At 34.4% G+C, this 23345-nt stretch overlaps 1 protein-coding gene across 2 annotated transcripts in view; it reads right to left on the minus strand.

Annotated features, from left to right (window-relative positions):
• LOC124541434 (RNA-binding protein Musashi homolog Rbp6-like) overlaps positions 1 to 12125 on the minus strand; it is a 127562-nt gene extending 115437 nt beyond the window's left edge. For both annotated transcript variants that reach the window (XM_047119305.1, XM_047119304.1), the window contains exon 1: positions 11852 to 12125. In XM_047119305.1, coding sequence (XP_046975261.1) covers positions 11852 to 11919 — 68 coding nt within the window. In that variant the 5' untranslated portion in view covers positions 11920 to 12125. The remainder of the gene's footprint in view (positions 1 to 11851) is intronic.
• Positions 12126 to 23345: the final 11220 nt, after the last annotated feature.

Genomic DNA, 23345 nt, shown 5'->3' on the forward strand with positions numbered 1-23345 from the left:
ATCAGGTCATGTGATATTACTAGTTATTACATTTGTGCAAAGATATTCACATAAGAAATAAATATTGATAATTTGGGATAGCGTTCTCAATTCGGATGTGATCGGTTTTACAAATTTTGCCAAAGATACATCTAGGTTTTGTCGTACTACAGTAAAGGTAAAGAGAGCATCTGTGTTTGGTTATTTCAATATCTCGTTGGCAGTTGGTCTGCCTTGGAACTTGTCTTCGTGACTACATTCGATCATGTGTACATCATCGTCATCAGCACTTATAAATAGCTTTCCATATATTAATAAATTGTTGATTATTTATTGTATTTGTACTTTGGACTTACACAATCTAAGCATCAAATACCAATAAATGTCTAAAGCTTTGTAATATACGGTTTTGTTTTATTAAACATTTATAATAATATCAATTATTAATTGTTTATTTTTGTTAAAGATTTTTCGTATGATTTGAGTGTTACTACTGAACCACACTGAAGCATAATAACTTATAACCCTTCTAATCAGACATCCTTTTCTCCAGTTATGGGATATTTACGGAATGCCCGTAATCTGTGTTATTATATAACACCATATCAAAATCACTGACGCTTAGTAGTCTATAATTCTATCGCGTGTCAGGGTTGTCACGTGTCAGGCAAAAAAGTAGCCTATGTTCTTTCATGGAGTTCAAGTTTGCTTCATACCAAATTTCATCAAATTCGTTTCAACGGTTTGGTCGTGAAAGAGGTACAGACAGTTAGTATAAATATTAATCCATGTCAAAAATGATACGTTTCTTTTTTCATTCTGACTAAAAAAATACTAAACGAATTCATATAGAACTTGTAATAAAAGATACAGCTTGTTTGCGAAAAGGTTTGGATATAATATAATGTTATTCAGTAAATAGCTATACTGTATATTTTAAATAATTTTCAATTCAAACTATTACAATAAGGAGCATTAATTGCATATACTCATTAGTAGTACAACACTTAAAAATAATATATATTTTAAAGACATATTAATTTTAACGATTAAAATAAAACTTTAATCCAATATTAGTTGAAACGAAAATGAATAATTAATTATAAATTATTCGTGCATAAATCAAAAAGTGAGTTATTCGAACCGATGGTAGCACAGCTGCGTAATTTTGCACATTTTTTTTAAAGCTGCGCAGGCGCAACCGTCGGCACGGCTCTGGATCGCAACAAATTTCTACCGCCTCAGGTGATATTATTAAGGCGAGGGTTTTAAAAAATATCTCAGTTCAAAATCTGGATTATATCGGTCGAAAAGAAAGATGGCCGATGCTCGTATGTTAGTAAATTGAATTGATTCAAGTAATATATATAAATGTTTTTTTGTCATTTACGATTTTACCATTATAAAATTTCATTCTTCTATCATTATAAATTCTAATTCTATTTCTTCTATCATTATAGATTCTATCATTATAAAATTTTACATACTGATTGAACACTGAAGATGACGGATATTTTTAACTTTGCCGTTTCATAAATTCAAATCATTTGTATAAAAATACATTGGTAAAGAAGGCACATTATACTGTACAAGATTGTGTAGATGATAAAAAAGCGTGGAACTAATACTTGTTGACTTCCAGGCAGGATATATTACATACATATACAATTGTATTTCACTAACATAACTTTATCTTTTTAAGTTTTAAAAATGAGTAACTACTGAGTTTCTTGTCGGTTCCTCTCGGTAGAATCTGCATTCCTAAGCGATAGCTTCATTTAACATAGTTGTTAAATGACGATTCAAAAGTGCTTGTAAAAGCCTACTTGAATAAAGTATATTTTGATTATTTTTTGAGTGATCTGAAAATCTGCTAACTCAAATTGTATTCAAGCGAGTTATTTTAGCTTTTAAATTTATATCGAAACCGATGGTAGCTTGCGTTCAATACAATCCTGTATTAATGAACGGTGCTTAAGTGAGCACACTCGAATGTGAATTCAGATTTTAAATAATTAAAAATGTTATTACATAATACTATACGGGACTTATTACTTGATACAAATATATTGTTTATAATTATATATAAGCTAGCAACCGGCCCTGGCTTCGCACGAGTGCAATAATGATACTAAATATACTACAGAATATGTTTATTTAAGACATCACATTAGAAACTTCGAAAATTATTAGTATTTCTTTACTATATTGTCCATGTATTATATACAAAACCCATCCTCTCGAACGCTCTATGTATTAAAAAAAAAACTGCTACAAAATTCGTAAAAGTGGAAAGTAACAACCTGTAAATTTCCCACAGCTGGGCTAATGACCTCTGCCATTAACGAGAGGGCTTGGAACATATTCCACGCTGTTCCAATGCGAGTTGGTGGTATGTACATGTGGCAGAATTTCAATGAAATTAGACACATGCAGGTTTCACGATGTTTTCCTTCACCGCCGAGCACGAGATGAATTATAAACACATATATATATAGTGGTGCTTGCTTGGTTTGAACCCGAAATCATCGGTTAAGATGCACGTGTTCTAAACACTGGCCCATCTCAGCTCCTAATCCTCCTCTTAAACCTCCTCCAAAACCCGTGACTTTATTTTATACTATGTAATGAAGGTAAGTCGCTAGTTGTAAACTAATTCAATAAATATTCGACTTTCTTTATCTATTGTTAAGATTTCTGACACACAAGCGGCCTCGTGATATTTCAACGAGTGGTCTAAATATAATTAACACTTCTGCAACTCAACATTGTCTCACTCAGTATTGAACCTTCACCTTTCATCCACGTGTTTTATTCACTAAAGGTTAATGCATCTATTGAAGTTGGGTAGGGTTCTGTGCAAACCCACTTATGAAACACTAGTATTGCTCGCAGCTCGTTTTTATGGATTAGTATTACGTTTGGCAAAAAAAAAAATGGGACAACATCACATACATTACTCTGATCCCAATGTAAGTAGCTAAAACACTTGTGTTATGGAAAATCAGAAGTAACGATACCACCAACACCCAGACCCAAGACATATCATTAATAAACATTCTACATCGACTCGGTCAGGAATCGAACCCGGGACCTTAGAGTGGCGTTCGCATGAAAAGCGGTATACACACCCACAACTTGGAATACAAAGTTGATAGCAAATTTAATCAAATACGGTTCAGCGGTTTGGTCGTGAAAGTAAAAACAGACAGACAGACTGAGTTTCACATTTATAATATTGAGGATTAAGTATAGATTCGGCAACCACATAGTTGTACTCAGTACTGCTGTCTTCCGGTTTGAAGGTTTAAAACAGTAATTACTGACACGAGGAATATTACACTTAAGCTTTCATGGTTACTGGTGCTGTCTATGGGCAGTCGTGACGCTTACCGTTAGGACGAGGACATAGGCCTGATGGTCCGTCTATCTATACAGTCAAAATCAAAAAATAATTTATTTGAGGCTTATGAATCGTCATTTAACAAACTATATTAAGTGAACCACCGGTTCGGAATGCAGATTCTGTCGAGAACAACCAGCAAGAATCTAAGTAGTTATACTTTTTCAATATTTAAAAATACAGTCATGTTATTTAAATACAATTATATATGTATGTAATATATCCCGCTTGGAAGTCAACAAGTATTAGCTCCACGCTTTTTTATCATCTACATAATCTTGTATAGAATAATATGCCTTTTTTACGAGTGTATTTTTTACAAATGATTTGAATTCATGATACGGCTAAGTTAAAAATGTCAAAAATAAAATAGATTCTCATATATCTACATACAAAACAACGTGAGGAAACCTGCATGTATCTAATTTCATCGAAATTCTGTCACATGTGCATTCCACCAACCCGCATTGGAACAGCGTGGTGAAATATGTTCCAAACCCTCTCCTTAATGGAAGAGGAGGCCTTATCCCAACAGTGGGAAATGTACAGGCTGTTACTTTACTTTACTATACCTACATACTCATATATTTTCATCGGTGTATAAGAATCAAGACCTCGGTGACCCATCTTGTGCTACTCATCTGTGCAGCAAATATTACTGTGCACAAACACAGGTGCTCTTGCGTCACGCACATAATCCGTGCGACCGAAATAAGATACGACACTACACTTCCAAGAAAGAGCAATTCCAAGAAAGATCACAGAAATAGGTGTGGTTCCTATATTTTGTAATGCATTTCCTTTTGTGAATGTATAAAAAACTCAAATGTAATTTAATCTTTAAGAAAACGATGGTAAATTGTTTGTCAAATAGTCAAAATAACACAGTACTCTGGTCATGTTAAATCAGCATCTCACTTAAAAAAGTAAGGCCATAGACTTTGTAAAGAAGGTCGTATATATTTTTTGAAATATCCTTAAACTTGCGTCTGACACATGATCGATACTTATTCGGACGACAGGGTTTTACTTGCGAGCTGAGCTTGCAACCTTGTACGCGTATGAATTCAACAAAAAAAAAATATTGTAGCCTAAGTCACTCCTCAGTACATCAGTTATCTGCCAGTGAAAGACCCGTCAAAATCGGTCCAGCCGTTCCAGAGATTAGTCGGAACAAACAGACAGACAAGAAATTGTAAAAAATGGTATTTTGGTATATGTACCGTCTATACAAACATATGCATTGGGTAAAAAAGAGCTATTTTAATATTACAAACAGACACTCCAATTTTATTATATGTATAGATAAAAATAAGGTTCACAATAAAATTGCAATTATTTTTAAAATTGACTAACAGTATTTTTTATGCGTGTATTTAAACAATAATATAATAAAAACTTGTAACGTATTTTGACAGTATACGATCGTCATCCACGTGGAGTACCTGGTCTTATATTGCATAATATTATCTGTACTCTTTTCCAATCACAAAAGTACAAACGCTAAATGAGGAACAAGTTGAGACAATCTGTGGATATGGATTTACGAAAAATGACATTTCCAACGTCGGAAGCTGTCAGTACTTTAGAAGTAAAATTTCACTGGTTACAAATTACTGTGTAGTCTTTTTGACAATGCGAAAAATAAAGTGTCAATTATTGTAATCAGTATATATTATGAGTTTAAAAACGCTTGTTTATTAACGAAAGTAGAAAATAATATTTAATTTATTAAAAAATCCTTAAATAAAAATGCTTTTTTTTAAACGATTGTCACGTGACACAAAACGCTTCTGATTGGCCGGGCTTATGATGAAGTCACTTGCTTGTTAACCTTGTTTGTCAACTATATGTACCACAGATTAAAATACAGACAAGTGACGTCACCGACTCCATTGCAGCGCCACATTCAAGTAGTGTTTTCGCGGGCTACTGAAATATGTAATTATTAATATGATATTTTTCGGCAAACATGTATAAGGAATAAAAATATCTGCTTTTACTGTGTTCCTTAACTTCTACTAAATAATATAAAATTGACTCTAATAACAAGTGAAATAGTCTATAGTCAATGATATTCTAACAACAACAGAAAAAAGTGTGCCGCGCCGAGGACCGTTTTTTTTACATTTCGTTACAAGTAAAAAGGATAGCTAGATAAAAACAATAATTAAATGGATAACTAGATGATTTAATTACGCAAAACGTATAACTACATAATTATGATGTAATATAACGTAATACTGGCACAATTATGATGAAAACGACTAAAGGCAAACGTCCCAATTAGGACGTTTTCTAGTCTTCACTTTTTGCGCGTTAATGACATATCTGTTTATTAGAACATCATTGCCTATAGTGTTGTGTTATAAATAAAGATAAATTAATAAAGAACTGTTTGTAGTGTACAATACAGCCGAGTTATTAGCATATCGTAAGAAATACGTAAATCTAAGGTACGTTTATTATTTCTTCCATTGAAATAGGTTACATAATACGAAGTCGTGTTATTGAACGAAGCGATCCGATGTCAGAGTATACAACGTGCTTCCATTCGAGCAAAAACTTCAATCAAACAAAGGCATCGAACAAAGGAAGATGAGTCGCTTACACGCCATGATGGACGTGGTGTTGCCATCATTTAAAATATTACCGGATTCGTGGCAATTATTGAAGATATAATATTTATTTTTATATCTAATTATTTTTTATTATATAAAGTAAAATAACAGCCTGTAAATTTCCCACTGCTGGGTTATGTCTCTTCCATTATGGAAAGGGTTTGGAATATATTCCACCACGCTGTTCCAATGCGGGTTGGTGGAAAGCACGTGTGGCAGAATTTCGATGAAATTTTTCACATGCAGGTTTCCTCACGATGTTTTCCGTCATCAGTGTTTATAATTCATCTCGTGCACAAATTAAGTACATATATATATAATTATAGTGGTGCTTGTCTGGGTTTGAATGAAATTTGTCACATGCAGGTTTCCTCACGATGTTTTCCTTCACCGCTGAGCACGAGATGAATTATAAAGACAAATTAAGCACATGAAACAGCGGTGCTTGCCTGGGTTTGAACCCGCAATCATCGGTTAGGATGCACGCATTCTAACCACTGGGCCAGCTCAGCTTTGTTATATAATAAAGTTAAATGCAGAAGCATTAAAGATAAACAAATCACACTAATGTATATTTCATCCGATCTGTTATAGGCTCTGCTATATTATACCCCAAATAATCCTTGTCTAATTAATATTTGCTTATAAAACACTATTTCACTCGACTTATTATATTAAATTGTTGGGAATTTGCAAAATACCGGAATTAAATCGCCATTTTGAATATTACAGATTATTCCAGATCTCGACGAATAATGTCGCGTGATTTAAAATTAGACAACGGATTTTGATGCGGTTTTCAATAGATAGATTGATTCGAAAGGAACGTTTTTCTATAACATGGACAATACAGTAAAGAAACACTGATAATTTTAGCAGTTTCATATGTGATATAAGATATTTTAAAAAAGCAAATTCTGTAGTACATTTAGTAGCCGGGGCGAGTCGTTAATAAATAAGGTATTAATATTATGACTATACCTCTATTTAGGGTTAAAATGCGAATCGAACAGGTTAAATTAGTTCTTAATAGCGCAATCAATCATACAAGCTGACATTTTAATATGTATATAATTGTTAGACTTTCAGGGCGATTCAAATATAACCTATATATAAATAGGCTGAGTAAAAACTTTTTTTCTATATGGTATTACAGATTACTTCTATTAAACGGCTATTAGGCGGTATATTACTACGAATATTATTTATTATTTTATTATAAACAAAAATACGTCTGTTTCGCATATTTTTTGACAATCAATAACCTTTTTTATCATCTTGTATTGAATAAAATGCCTTCCTTACCGATGTATTTTTGTCAAAAGATCACAGCCAAACTTCTGAACCGAATTAAAAAAATATATGAAGCAAAGTTGAACTCCAATAAAGGCTATTTTATATCTAACAACTGTCAACCAACCTCCAAAAAGCAAGCCAAACCGCCAAATAAAACTAGTCTTTTATAGATACGAGTTAAACATTATTAAGCTCCATATAGTTACTAAATTTATTAAAATATCATATATTATTTGGTGGTAGGGTGTAGGTACCATCCATTAATCATATACCGCAAAACAGGAAGATTAAGTATTGTTACTTACCGGTGAAGGGTGAGTGAGTCAGTAAAAATATAAACAAAAGAGGCACAACATCTTCGATCCCAAGGTCGGTAGCTCATTGACCATGTAAGGTAAGATTAATATCTTTTACTATGTCAATGTCTGGATAGTTACCATTACCATTAGCTACCACTTGCTTAAATTATTAATGATGATAATTTATAAATAAATTAATAATATATATTCGACTAGCGAACGGTTTAATTTACACATTAGAAACATCTAAAATTATCAGTGTTTCTTTACTATATTGTTCATGTATTATGTACAGAAAACTTCATCTCGAATTACTCTATCTATATACAAAAACCGCATCAAAAACCGTTGCGTAATTTTAAAGATCTGAGCAAACATAGCGACAGACAGCGCTAAGCGACTTTTTTTTTTACAAAGTTTTGGTGATACAATAAAATAAAGTTGTGTTAATACTATAATAATAATATTTATTTGGTCTGAATGTAGGTACAGAATATTGGTGTACAGATAGATTTTAATGTAAGTTCCAGATACATTCTACCATAAGGCATGCAAATATTAAATTGTAAAGTTACTGAAATAGTCATGAAATTAAAACTTGTATTAAAATTTGTAAATCAATACTAAAAGTCTACGCGTGCTAAGCCAAGAAACATATATGTATATTAAACTTCCTCGTGTATCCAGTCTCGAGTTATTGATTTAACAAATGGCAACACTACACTTGAACGAACTCCACAGGTAGGTGAACGATCTTTGGCATTTTCATTTAAACCGTATTTTAAATCTCGGTTTGAAATTTAAAAAAAAAAAGCTTCTCGAATGATATGTCATTCGTATGCCAATTAAAAAGGACTTAGGTCATTAAACATTATATAATAGATTATTTAATATAAAGGATTACATTTTTTAATTTAATTCAATTTTAAATTTTCTGCATTCGAAATATTGTTTAAAACTTATCTGTGGCGATCGCGGTTTTTTTTTTATAAATTATTATAAATTTGTCGAAAAAATAATATTGCAAGAACTATTTTATTTTTCTTTTTAACTTAAAGTTATTTACGATTTATTACTTTTTTATATTAAACGTAATATTTTTTTTTGTAAAAAATTGGAATATCGATTATTTGTCATTGTTATCTGTGATACTTTTGGATTAATCCTAATTTTGACAACATGCATTGACAGTTAAGTTTATTTACTTTAAAATAGTTTAAAAAGTAGTTTAATACTTTTAATAATGTCGAAAGTACTTTATAGAAAACGATAGATTAAAAATTTCAGAAAACTAACCTAGGTTGTACGTCAATAAACCGTAGTCTATTAAAAACGAAGGTAAGCTAAAATTAAAAAAAGGCTCATTTTGTAATACCAAAAAGGTTTTATTTGTTCTAGGAAATAAAGATTTGTCCTTATAGAATACGATGTTTATTTATATTTAATTAAACATTTATAATATAAATATTGCAATATGTAATTTACAATGTTTATTTAATATTCTCACCTCAAATAAATCGAGTCAGTGCTTCCCAACCGTCGTCGTGTACAATAATAAAAAGTACACGTTTTAATTATTTCAAATAATAGTCATTAATTTTTAATTTCGATTTTTCACATATTACGTATTTTTGGCTTATATAAGAACATTTTAGAAATGGCTTAGTAACTATATTAAGTAAATAAGGTTTAGTCAAAAACGTGAATGGAATTTCGTATTTTTGTCTTTATATAGATGAATTGTAATAAGTAATATTGTAATAACATTTACTATTTTCCTTTTAAGCAGGAAATTACAAAATTTCACAATATTACATAATGTTATTTAACGGCTGTAGCTTTATTTGTTTTTTAATAGGCAGTCGGGTTCAAAGGCTGTTTAGGAAATGTGTAATTGGATATTAAGTGGTTACATCTGCTCATTTACATTGACAAAGTCATGGGCAATGGTCATCCGTACGCAGTCTGCGCAGTCAGCCGTGGATCTGAAGTTGTGCCTCGCTTACATTTGAGGTCATGTCTCTTATAACCTTATAAAATCTATACATCAATAACTCTTGACATTCAAAAGAAATTCGATTTTCAAACTTATAAAATTAAACGATAAAAATTATCGTTTGCTCAATTTTTTGAATAAAGAACACAATACTGCGTCCGTTATAAATGACAAATAAAACAGGGAAAAAAAAGCATTTCCTTCCCAAAGCTTCGAGCTGGCTATTTGGTCGCGAGCCAAAATACCGTGTAAGAACAATAATTTCGTTACATGAACAGAGGTCGCGCACTGCAGTTACTGCCAAACTATCCTTCGATCGTCTATGGCTATAATACTATTTTTAGATTGTTTGATTTACTGGCAATTGGAGATAATTGCGATATGACGTTTCTATTTTATCTGTTGGAGCGTTTGTTTTCATAAATTACGATTCGCCATCTTCGCTTGTTTATTTATTACGGCCTTATTCCAGGTCCATTGTTCGAATTTTAATCAAACACTTTCTATATTTAATCTTGTTTCTTAAATAATAAGTTAGTTATGAATCGATCAACTATTTATGTATTCCAAAGTAAGGGAAGTATGAACGAAATATATTATATATTCTGATTTTGTTTTCGAGTTAATTAAACAACAATACAATTTGATATTGAAAAAGCAATATCAACGATCACACGACGTTTATTATACACGATACCGCGTCTCGTGATGAGCTATAATATATTAAAATCACCTTGACCCTTCCAACCGTATGAGGCTGCTCATCAGTTCTTGATTTATGTGCGAAAACATTGGTTCTGTTTTAAAATAGAGCAATTTCTTCACATCCAAACAAGATACAAAATTCACACATTAAAATGACTAATACATTGAAATGATAGATGTGTTTTTAAATGGAATTGTTTAAAGTTTTATAATTGCAACTGTGATAGGCTTAAAAGCAATCTCTTATTGATATATATCGTTTCGCTTGTAAATCTATCGTCAGACGTCTCTTTGGTTATCGATTTAATATCCTCGATTGAGTTTAAGCGTCCTTGCATCCATACGTACGGTGAACGTACGCTTAAAATCAACAATAATTATATATTTCTCAATTACAATATTTAAGTTATTTCCTGATTTTAAATTTTCCTAAGAATACTTGTTTCTTTAACAATGTAAATGATGTAGATTATTACTATTGTTTAATCGAAGGAAGAAATAATCGTAATAAAAACAACACTGAAAAAGATTACTCACTTCATACCGACAAGATATATTTTTTTGTATAATTAAAACAAAGGTTTCTCGTAACCGCTCGTCCGAGCAAAAAAAACGTATGCGTATATAAGCAACGAACTACTCGAGCGCGAAATAAAGCAACTATTTTATGTAGCTCATAAACGTACGCATTCGATAAGAATATTTTAATTCATTAATTTTAACATAAACGAAATTAATCTTTACGTTTCGTTTTCAGCCACACCTCGTTTTACAACAACACAAGTCCTCTCCTAAGTAAATAGCCAAGGTTAATCTTTCCGACGCCGTGGAACGTGGACTTGCATTTCTATTAAAACGACCGAGAATGCACGACATGTATGATGAGATTCTAAGAAGTCTATCTTTGACACCCGGCCACTGCCACAGATTTACAAGGCATTCCTAGACATCTCGTGCGGGAACTCTGAATACCCGTTTGGAATAACGAGAAAAATGTTCTCGTACGCTAGCAATGCGCTGAGTATCTGTTGCTTCGTATAAGTGGCTCGCAAGGGCGGCGGCTGAGGCATCGGACAGTGTTATAACATTGGTAATAAAAACAAAACCGGGCTCCAACGGAAGAGGGCGACACGGCACATACCGTCTTTTGTTTACAATGAGCCGGTGTCGGCCGGTCTGAACGCCACATCGATACGGGGACCCCGTTCGTTAATGCGACATCGCTGAATCCGAACGATCTTTTAATCGTTTAACAACGAGAAATATAAATGGAATCGTGAATTCAAAGATACGATCTCTGAGAGCGTGGCTTCATCGCGATGTCAGGACATCGACACGTTCCACAGAATCACGACGACGCAGAAAAAACAGAGCAGTAATATTGTATCGACGTTTGGTTCGCGGAGCCGCAAGGCGAGACAGGCACAATGTCGCACCGCTGAACCGGTGAAATATCACTCTATCGGCGTTTTTACGGCTTCAGAACACTTGACACTGGACACTGGCGCACTCGTGCGGGCTGGACGGGTAAGATATGTAAGGGCTCGCTCACCTCAGCCTAACGGGCGGCGGGATGTTGAAAGCCGGGTACAATTTCGCGTTGGGACTCTCGAACAGCATCGCGATTGTTTTGTTCACCGCGCGCGCATCGTGCACCCTTCCGTTCGGTTCGGCGGCCGGCCGTACACTGACTGCACGCCCTCCCCGCGCCGTGACGTCACCACGCCACAAGCCACTTTCAGCGTCCCTATTACTCGCCCCGGGTAAAAAAGAGAGACGAATACAAGTCCGCAGTAAGTACGGTGGCGACGCGTGTGTCTCTAGCTCAGCCCCTCTTTTATATTGTAGGGCTTCGCGCTGCGCCTACCGCTTTACTAATCATTTAGTAAGTCAATTTTAAACGCAGTAAATACTCAGATCAATTGAATCAATTGCGTTGCCTTGCAAATGTCGACCGTTTCATACTTCAGTTGTTGCATAATTTCTGCGATGGAGACGCGCAAATAACAATCGTAACAAATATTCGCCGAGGTTATGAATCCGTAGGCCATAACCTGTTTCAGTAGAAAACGCTTCACTTCGCCCACTCGCGAGCGGATAGGATAGGTCGTGACTTGTATCAAACATTTCTTAACTTTAACCGATATTTGCAATCGTTTTGAGTCTATGATATGGTCTACGGCCATTATCGGCATTAGTCGAACTTTATGTAAAAATACCTCTCTCAATTCTAATTTCCTATTTATTATAACTTATTAATAACCTCAATTATTAATGACCAACTAAATAATCAAATAAATTATATGTATAAAAATATACTTACAAAAATTACGGTTATACATGTACAGAGTTTGAGAAACGCTGGAAATTAAATGAATATAATGTTACACTGATAAATATTAAATAAATATTTACAATACGTATTCTATAAATACAGTTTATAACATATTTGTTTTATAATTTTTTTAAATAAAATAATAATAAATATTTAACAACATCACGTACATTACTCTGATCCCACTGTAAGTAGCTAACGCACTTGTATTGTGGAAAATCAGAAGTAACGATACTACAAACACCCAGACCCGAGACGACATAGAAAACTAATGATAATCTACATCGACTCGGCCGGACGAACCCGGGACCTCGGAGTGGCGTACCCATGAAAACCGGTGTCCACACTCGACCACGGGGGTCGTTGATATACCTAATTCCCCCTTTTAATTTATATTACTATGTTGCTGATAGCGGCGTTACTCGCGTGACCCTCCTCATTGGGGGTAAACTAAAAACTCCTTTCCTGGATTACTTAAGCGTTCAATAATTTAAACGACAGACTATCAAATACCTACGAGTAAGTTTTGCGCGAAAGTTCGGATTTATTCAAGGGATATTTTAACTTCTTTTATTTCTTTGTTAAATCGTAACAGTAAACTACATAGTTGTCGCCTGGCTTCTTTTGTATTTATGGGTGTTACTTGTCAAGTGTTATGCAAAAAAGTAGCCTTAGTCCTTCCTTGTCAAAATGCTTCACACCAAATTTCAACAAATTCGCTTCATTGGTTTATTAATTGCTATGAAAAGGGCTATGTGCTATGGAAAGGGCTATGCTCGGCGTTTCTCTGAGGGATCGCATCAGAAATGAGGTGATCCGTCGAAATACCAAAGACATCGACATGGCCCACCGGATTAGTAAGCTGAAGTGGCAGTGGGCTGGTCATATCTGTCGCAGAATCGACAACCGTTGGGGAAAGCGTGTTCTAGAGTGGAGACGTAGTGTAGGACGTCCTCAGGCACGGTGGAGTGACGATATACGCAAGGCAGGCAGGAGCTGGATACGAGTAGCCGGAGAAAGACCACAGTGGCGTGCACTTGGAGAGGCCTATGTCTAGCAGTGGACAAAAACGGGCCGATGATGTGATGTGATGTGATGATGTTTGGTTATGAAAGAGCTACACAGATAGAGTTACACATTTATAATTCAATGAAAACCAAGAAAGGACATAGACTCCTTTCGTGGCTCCTGCTGCTACTATATGACCACAGGCGCCCTAAAACTGGAGCGAATCCGCGGTTTATAACTAGTAGGTATACATATATCTGGTACGTAGTTATTCTACCGCCAAATAACTCGGTATTGTTGGCCCATATGCTCGTCCGCCAACCTATACCATAAAAAAAGAAAAAAAAGAATATCTTAAATCTAGAACCTGACGTGAATTAACCACGAATGCTATTACGAATAAATTAAGAGTTGACAAAGATTTTAAACACTTATAATTATAATTGCGTGACGCTGTCAGAGTTGTTTAATGACTAGCGCCTGCGCACGATGGACTGCAAAGCGACGGCAATATGTATTTTGTAACTTTGAAAATAAAAACATAAATATTGGACAACAGCACATATGTTAGTCGAACGATTGTAGAAAGAAACGGAGTCGGACGATTTTGAGTGAAAAACAAATTGGTACGTGGAAATATTTACATACGATCGGCCGATTTCAATAATACGTGTTTAAATCAAATTATTTTATTACTTTTAAATGATCACTTTGAAGTCGGTGTTATATTTTAGAAAAAATATTTTATTTAACATTTAAAAAACAGTCATGTTAGTTAATTACAATTATATATTTATTTGAATAAGCCATTACCCGTGGCTAAGCTCGCGTAGAATTTAAAAAAAACACTACTTAGTGGGTGTCGTGATACGATATTTTATAAGTTCAGAACCGCCCTAGAATATAAGTATTATACTTCTAGTTCATCTCCCTTTTCGACACTTTACAACCCTTTTTCCAATTAAAATGTAGCCTATGTCCTTTCTCAGGCTCCAGACTATTTGTGTACCAAATTTCATTTTAATCGGTCCAGTAGTTTTGTTGTGAAAGCGAAACAGACAGATTACTTTCGCATTTATTTTTTTATATTTTATTTTACTTTATATAAGGGAAACAAATAGTAAAAGTCATTCTTAAAGTAAGTATATATATCTATAAGTATAATACCTAATATAATAGTCCATATATGTATGGATTTAATGAAAAAATTAACACTACATAGTATAAAACAAAGTCGCTGTCCCGGTCCCTATATTGCTATGTATGCTTAAATCTTTAGAACTACGCAACGGATTTTGATGCGGTTTTTTTTTTAAGACTGACTGATTCGAAAAGAAGGTTTTTGTATATAATACATGAATAATATAGTAAAGAATCACAGATAATTTTAGCAGTTTCCGGCTGGTCGGGTCGCTAGTACTTTCTAAATATGAAAATTAAAGGTTTTACTGTATTCTATAAATATATTGGAAATTCACCATCGAAATAGCGATCGAAATCGACTTTACAACACTTTTCACTCCACGACATCGCTGAGGCTGAGAATGTTGACCTATTGTCACTTTTTTTTTCGATTACAGGCCAATTGGTTTCGTCTCTCGGGTTTTACAACGCTTTCTAAACCGTTCAAATAAATAAAAAACCTTACCGGCCATTATTTACCGCAAGCGATCGAAATGCAAACGTAATCACAGCTTATTTAGGTTATGCGTTTTTCCTATGACAGCGCCATATTTCCCAAAGTTTATTTTAACTACTAAACACCCGCGACTCGCTCGCTTTATACTGTTGGTTGTCATGTGTTAGACAAAAATGTAGCCTGTGTCTTTTTTCTCTATTCAATATCGAATATTACACTTTCTTAATGATGGTCAATTGAAAGAGTACCGGTCGGAAAAGAAAACACCCTGATCTGAGAAGAACCGGCGAAAGAAACTCAGCGGGTTGTTTTTTTTGTCTCATATGTTATATAAACAATTTGATATGAAATGAAATGGCCAGGAGGCGATCGTTTCATTCCCAAGGTGTGCTATCGATCATAAACTCATTAATTGTATAATAACCTTTTGCACACAAGCGTTCCTTAATATTTCATTTTTAATTTGGGAATAGAGGCATTAGATTAGAGGTAGATATCCTTTCTTGGAGATCAAGTTTGCTTCATACCAAATTTCATCAAATTTGGTTGATCAGTTTGGTCGAAAAAGAGCGACACACAGACAGAATTACTTTCACATATATAATACTAGTACAGATTAAGTATATTTAAAGCAAGTTATTCTATTACTTGTATATTCTGTTATTTGTATCTTTATTAATGTAGTAGTAAATTAAAGTAACAGCCTCTAAATTTCCCACTGCTGAGATAAGGCCTCCTCTTCCAGGAGAAGGAGAGGGTTTGGAACATATTCCAACACGCTGTACCAATGCGGGTTGGTGCACATATATATATATATATATATATATATATATATATATATATATATATATATATATATATATATATATATATATATATATTGTTGGAATAAACAAGCAACATCTGCGTCAAGTCATACAACTTCCCTATTTAAAAAAAAAAAACAAAGGCGGGAGATTCGCAGTTGACACATTGAGAATTGCAATTATAATTATTACGGTGTAATGTGATTATTGATCGTTATTTGTGTTGTAGACTACATGTTTTTCTATTGTGGTAGATTGATTGTTATTTTAAATTAAAGATAATTGTTTTAGAGTTTAACCTACTTCCTACTTCTGGTTCTAAATATATATATATATATAAGTAAAGTGTAAAGTACTCGAAATGTCCAAAATAATTAATATACGCGATTAAAATCCGTAATAACTAGTTTTATTTAGATTAAGTATATTTAAAGCAAGTCATTCTATTACTTCGGCTACTATGTTATTTGTATATTTATTATTCATTTTTTATATTTTTACAACTCTGTTGACGGCATATAGCGTAGTGTTACGATTTAATTTTCGGTACTACTGTTATGCTTACATATAAAAAGCTTTGCATACGTATATTTATATGATCTGAGCTTTGATTTTCATGCGAATTTTTAAAAACTCAGCTTTATTGGGCACTACTAAGAGTTTGTAATTAATGTATCTCTATTAGGAGTCGAGTTGGCCCAGTGGTTAAAACGCATGTATCTTAACCGCGATGATTGCGGGTTCAAACCCAGGCAAGCACCACTGATTCATGTGCTTAATTTGTCTTTATAATTCATCTCGTGCTCAGAGTTGAAGGAAAACATCGTGAGGAAACCTGCATGTGACAAATTTCATAGAAATTCTGCCACATGTGTATTCCACCAACCCGCATTGAAACAGCGTGGTGGAATATGTTCCAAGCCTTCTCCTCAAAGGGAGAGAAGGCTTTTAGCCCAGCAGTGGGAATTTACAGGCTGTTGTTGTATCTCTATTTATAATACAACACTATTACACTTAGCTACTTATATAAACTTTAATTTTACGTCCAAACTTCTGATAACAGTTTCGTCGACCATCAAAACGTAATTTTTTCGCAAATCCACTGTGAATATCATAGACTAATCAAAATCAAAATAAACTTTATTCAAGTAGGCTTTTACAAGCACTTTTAAATCGTCATTTAACATATTAAGTGAAGCTATCACCGGTTCGGAAAGTGGATTCTACCGAGAAGAACCGCCAAGAAACTCAGTAGTTACTCTTTTTCAGTAAAAAATACAAAGTCATATTAGTTGAATACAATTATTTAAATTAATATATCCCGCTTGGAAGTCAACAGGTAATCGAGCTCTCGACCAATGGTATCGCGTCAATTTGCTGACAAAAATGTTGTTTATTTGACTTTTCTCCTTTTATGATTGGCGTAAAGTATACTTACTTACTCGTGTTCCTTCTGTTTGTTGTTTTCAGGTGATTTCCATATTTCTGATTCTATATAGAGAAACCCCATTGATCGTTGAGCGACAACAGTAAACCATCATATTTAAATGTACAGTACGTACGTCTTACTCGGTGGTGGCTTTGTGCAAGCCCGTCTGGGTAGGTACCACCCACTCATCAGTTATTCTACCGCCAAATAAAGGTACGCAGTATTGTTGTGTTCCGGTTTGAAGGGTGAGTGAGCCAATGTAACTACAGGCACAAGGGACATAACATCTTAGTTCCCAGGGTGGGTGACGCATTGACGATATAAGGAATAGTTAATAGTTCTGACAGCGTCATTGTCTATGGGTGACGGTGACCACTTACCAGCAGGTGGCCCGTCCTGCACGTTCGCCAACTAATTACATAAAAAAAAGCTTGCGAAACTTATGTTTTCTTCTTTTGCTCGTATAATCATCAATTTTTATATTTTAATTTTAATCTGTGGTTTCTATTTTGGCCAACGTGTGTTTATATCTACGTTTTATTCTTCTTAGCTCCAAATGAACTTGTAATCGGTGGAAACTTAATTGGTTTATGTATTTATTTTTATATGAATTATTTTCAATTGATTGACTGTAATACTGTTTGTTTCCCAATAAACAAATAAACAAATAAATAAACAAATAACAATCTATTTGGGGGCGAAGCAAAAGTGGGTCTTTTCTTTCCATTCTCTTCTTTCATTCGTCATCTGATCGTTCATATCCATCACTCAAAGCTCACGTACTCCAACCATCTCTTCCTAGGTCCCTTTCCCCTCCCTCTGTGCTCATGCTCATATGGGTAAAAGTTATATAATAATACAACCTCGGCCTCAGCACGACTTTGCACGGGAGCACTGCTGATACTAAATTTACTACAGAATGTGTTTATATACTTGAAAAACATACGAACATTCATACAAACTTCCACCCCGTTTCACCCTATGAGGAATCTATCAGCAAAATTTCAAATTCGTAGGCGTTATAATTTCTGAAGTTTCGTGATTAATCATTGAGTAGTCGCTTTTATATGTATAGATTAGATACTAAAACAGTAGGTATCCGAAATACTTGGCAAAACGCCCTACGCGTTTCCCCCATGAAGGGGGGGCAATGTACCAAGTGCGCCCCGACCCACCGGAATACCCACTGAAAAACAGACCAACGGTACCCTCTCCATCATTTCAATGGGCGCCACAGGATCGCTTTCGCACGCTACTGTGACGAAATAAGTCATCTCCCTATTTATTACATGAAATTTAGTTAACTAGCAACCCGCCCGGCTTCGCACGGGTGCAATGCTGATACTTAATATTCTCAACATACAACTTAAACCAATAATATTTAACAATTGATTTGAAATATTAAGAAGACAATAAAAAGAAAACGATTGTTGAATTGACGTAACAATGATTTAATCGAAAGTTTAATTTTGTAAAGATTGACGATAAAGGTTCACGAGTTTTTGCGGTGACCGATGAACCGAGGAAGCGTGACCACAGGCTCGGTTACGACACGAAATAGTTTTCACATAATATTCTAGCGACGGTTTAAGGTACGACTCGATTAGTACTTAGTAGTACTTCAGACAGGATATATTATACTAGTAGTCGCCCTTGGCTTCGTTCGCGTTGAAGGTTGTTAGTTGTGTAAAAACGCTTTTCCAGTAGGTGTTTGTAGTTAAACTCCAATATATAGTTGACAATCACTATATTTTTTTTTTTCGAAATATAACTTTAGACTTTAAACAGACTTTTCAAAACTCGCTTTCCGCGTCCTCGTCTCCAAGATGGCCGTTTTGAATGCCGCGCGCCGCCAAGCGGCCACCAGTGTGACCAGTTAATAAAAACATTTTATGAGTGAAACTACCTCACATTGCCCGCAATTATTAAAGAAAACCTTACAGTTGTCAAGTGTCAGGCAAATAAATCATCAAATTCGGTTCAAAAGTTTGGTAGTGAAATAGCAACAGACAGACAGAGCTACTTTCACATTTATAATATTAGAATAGAAAGTATAGATTAATTTAATAGGTTTGAGAGTACCTACTTGAAAATATTGATTTTCCTAAAACAATATTTTGAAAAAATAAACGCGTTTTCTTGCCATAAAACTACATTACATTTTGAACATTTTTTATTCCCGCAAAAAAGCTTTCAGCCACAAATATTTCGTGTTTTTTGGGAAAATAATGAATTACGATCGCTATCATTAGTGTGTTATGTATATTAGGTTGGGGAAAAAGTCTTTTCGCATATAGTATGTATGAACTTGTAATAAAATCTCTTTGGCTATACCATTTGTATCTGGCTGGTTTTGGTATCATTAAAAAGTTTTAATTTTAAAGAAGGCACTTCCAAGTTCAAATTAGGAATTTGTGTGATTTTCATTTGTTTTTGTTGTTGTTAAAATGAGTGAATCTAAAGAAGAAATTCGATACATTTTAAAATTTTACTATAAAAAAGGTAAAAATGCAACTCAAGCCGCAAAAAAATATGTCATGTTTATGGACCTAATGCAGTATCTGTGAGAGTAGCGCAAGTTTGGTTTAAGCGTTTTCAAGCCGGAAATTTTGATATCAAAGATGCATCTCGCTCTGGTCGCCCTGTTACGGACAAAATTGATGCCATTTTTGAAAAAGTGGAGCAAGATCGGCATATTAGTAGTTACGATGTAGCTGAAGAACTGGCAATTGACCACAAAACGCTTTTGACTCATTTGAATAAAGCTGGGTACACAAAAAAGCTCGATATATGGGTGCCTCATGAACTCACTGAAAGAAACCTAATGAACCGTGTACTCATTTGTGATTCTTTATTACGACGTAATGAAACCGAACCATTTTTGAAGAAGCTGATAACTGGTGATGAATAGTGGATCACATACGACAAGAACATGCGAAAAAGATCGTGGTCAAAGGCCGGTCAAGCTTCACAGACTGTGGCAAAACCCGGATTAACTCGCAACAAGGTAATGCTGTGTGTATGGTGGGATTGGAAGGGCATCATTCATTATGAGCTGTTACCAGGCAGGCGGCAGGACCATCGATTCAGAACTGTATTGCGAACAATTGATGAGATTGAAGCAAGAAATTGAGATAAAGCGGCCAGAATTGATCAACAGAAGGGGTGTGGTTTTTCACCATGACAACGCTAGACCTCACACATCTTTAGCCACTCAACAAAAATTACGAGAGTTTGGCTGGGAGGTATTAATGCATCCGCCGTATAGTCCTGACCTTGCACCTTCAGATTTTCATCTGTTTCGGTCTCTGCAGAATTCCTTAGGCAGTGTCAGGTTAACATCACGAGAGGACTGCCAAAACCACTTGTCGCAGTTTTTCGATCAGAAGCCCCAAAATTTTTACAGCAATGGGATCATGTCACTACCAACAAGATGGCAAAAAGTTATGGAACAAAATGGCACCTACATACTTTAGTCAAATGTAAATAAACTATAAAAAAAAATTTTGAATTTTCATATAAAATACGAAGAAACTTTTTCCCCAACCTATTAGTATTACTAGTATTAAAACTCCAGAAAAGTTTTTTTTATCAAAGTGTTAGACTGTAGAATGATATTGAAATGACAGTTTTGACGTCCACAATGGCGGCTCGTGTCACGTTAATTTCAAAATAACGCTTTTACGAATGAAAATGAAAATATTTATGTATATTTCGAAATATATTTTAATTTTTATCAAATTTCATAATATATTTTACACTACCGAAAATACCCTATTGTAAACGGATGATTTAGTTACTGGATCATCTCGATAAAACGTACATTCCAGAATGTACCACCAAGGCAGTAGATTAAAGATAATCCTGATATATAATAGAACAAAAGAGTTTGTACTCTAGGCTTATACATTGTGACATTACTTTGAGTTTATTTTCCCATAAAATACGGACGACATACACCTATTTTCACAGACGCCTGTACTAATTGCACAGGTATTAGTAAATTAGTAGGTACTTCAAATCAGCCGCCAGTCAGGATCGTGAATTTTATTAACACTAAGTATATTATTAATCAATTTGGAGAAAGAAGCAACTAGTAAATAGCTTCACTCAATAATGTTGTAGTAAACAGATATGTTATTAACGCGCAAAAAGTGAAGACTAGAAAACGTCCTAATTGAGACGTTTGCCTTTAGTCGTTTTACGTAGTAATACGTTATAATACATCATAATTACGTAGTAATACGTTTTGCGTAATTAAAACATCTACTTGTCCCTTTTACTTATTGTTTTTATCAAGCTATACTTTTTACTTTTAACGAAATGTAAATTAATTAAATTGTAAAATAAACGGTCCCCGGCGCGGCACACTTTTTTCTGTTGTTTAGTATGGATATAACATATCTGTTTATTAGAATATCATAGGCTTCACTTAATATGGTCATTATTCAAAAGTGCCTGTAAAAGCCATGAAGTATATTTTGTTTCATTAACAGCTAACTCGTCGATTATTCTCTCTAGAATCCACTTTATGAACCGCTGGTAGCTTTAAATTTAATCCTGTAAATTGTAAAGTAAAAAAACTTTAACAGCCTGAAAGTAATAAACCGTAAATGTTACACATCTGGTCTTAGTCAATTCAAATCAAATCGAAATAAATAGGCTTTTACAAGCACTTTTGAATCGTCATTTTACAATTAAGTGAAGCTACCACCGGTTCGGAAAGTAGATTGTACCGAGAAGAACCCCCATTCCCCATGGACATCTGCAACACCCAGGGGCTTACATGTGCGTTGCTGGCCTTTAAATCGAAAATCAAAATAAACTTTATTCAAGTGGGCTTTGACAAGCACTTTTGAATCGTCACTTTACAATTAAGTGAAGCCTATCGTTTCGAAAGGTAGATTCTACTGAGAAGAACCGGCAAAAACTCAGTAGTTACTCTTTTTCAGTAAAAAAATACAAAGTCATGTTAGTTAAATACAATTATTTAAATTAATATATCCTGCTTGGAAGTCAACAGGTATAGGAAGGACTACACTATTTTCTTGAAGGTACCTAAGTCTTGTTAAATCAACTCTTGTGCCTATAGTAAAACTTAACTACCCTTTAATCTAGTACTCAATACTAAGTTCAATGTGGTACCTTAACAGGCACAAAGACTTTCACCAAGTATATTTAACTCTACCGAGAATAAGCAATAACCTTTTACCACTAATGACCCTTTAGCTAAAGCAGTGAAATCTAAATAGATGTAGCGATATTTCTGAACGAATCGGAAATACAGTGAAACTTGGTTAAGTGAGACCTGGATAAGTGAAATACCTCCATAACTGGAACTCATGCTGCGGTCCCATCACTTTGGCATTGAATTACCTCTGTTAGTGGGGCGAAGCAAATCTTTTTTTTTATGGTATAGGTTGGTGGACGAGCAGTTGGACCACCTGATGGTAAGTGGTCACCATCACAAATATGCAATGACGCTTTAAGAAATATTAACTATTCCTTACATCGTCAGTGTGCCACCAACCTTGGGAACTAAGATGTTATGTCCCTTGTGCCTGCAGTTACACTGCCTCACTCACCCTTCAAACTGGAACGCAAGAATACTGAGTACTGTCATTTGGGGTTAGAACAACTGATAAGTGGGTGGTACCTACCCAGAAGGGCTAGCACAAAGCCCTACCACCAGTACCACCAAGTAAACTGGGATTTGTTATTTTGTTTTATCATTACAATGACTTCTACAAATGAGACAGCAAGTGATTTTTTTATGCCTAAACTTCTGTAACTGAGATAACGTTGTATTTTTACTAACTTATTCTTTTT

This window comes from Vanessa cardui, chromosome 28 (assembly GCF_905220365.1).
Source record: "Vanessa cardui chromosome 28, ilVanCard2.1, whole genome shotgun sequence".
NCBI lineage: Eukaryota > Metazoa > Arthropoda > Insecta > Lepidoptera > Nymphalidae > Vanessa > Vanessa cardui.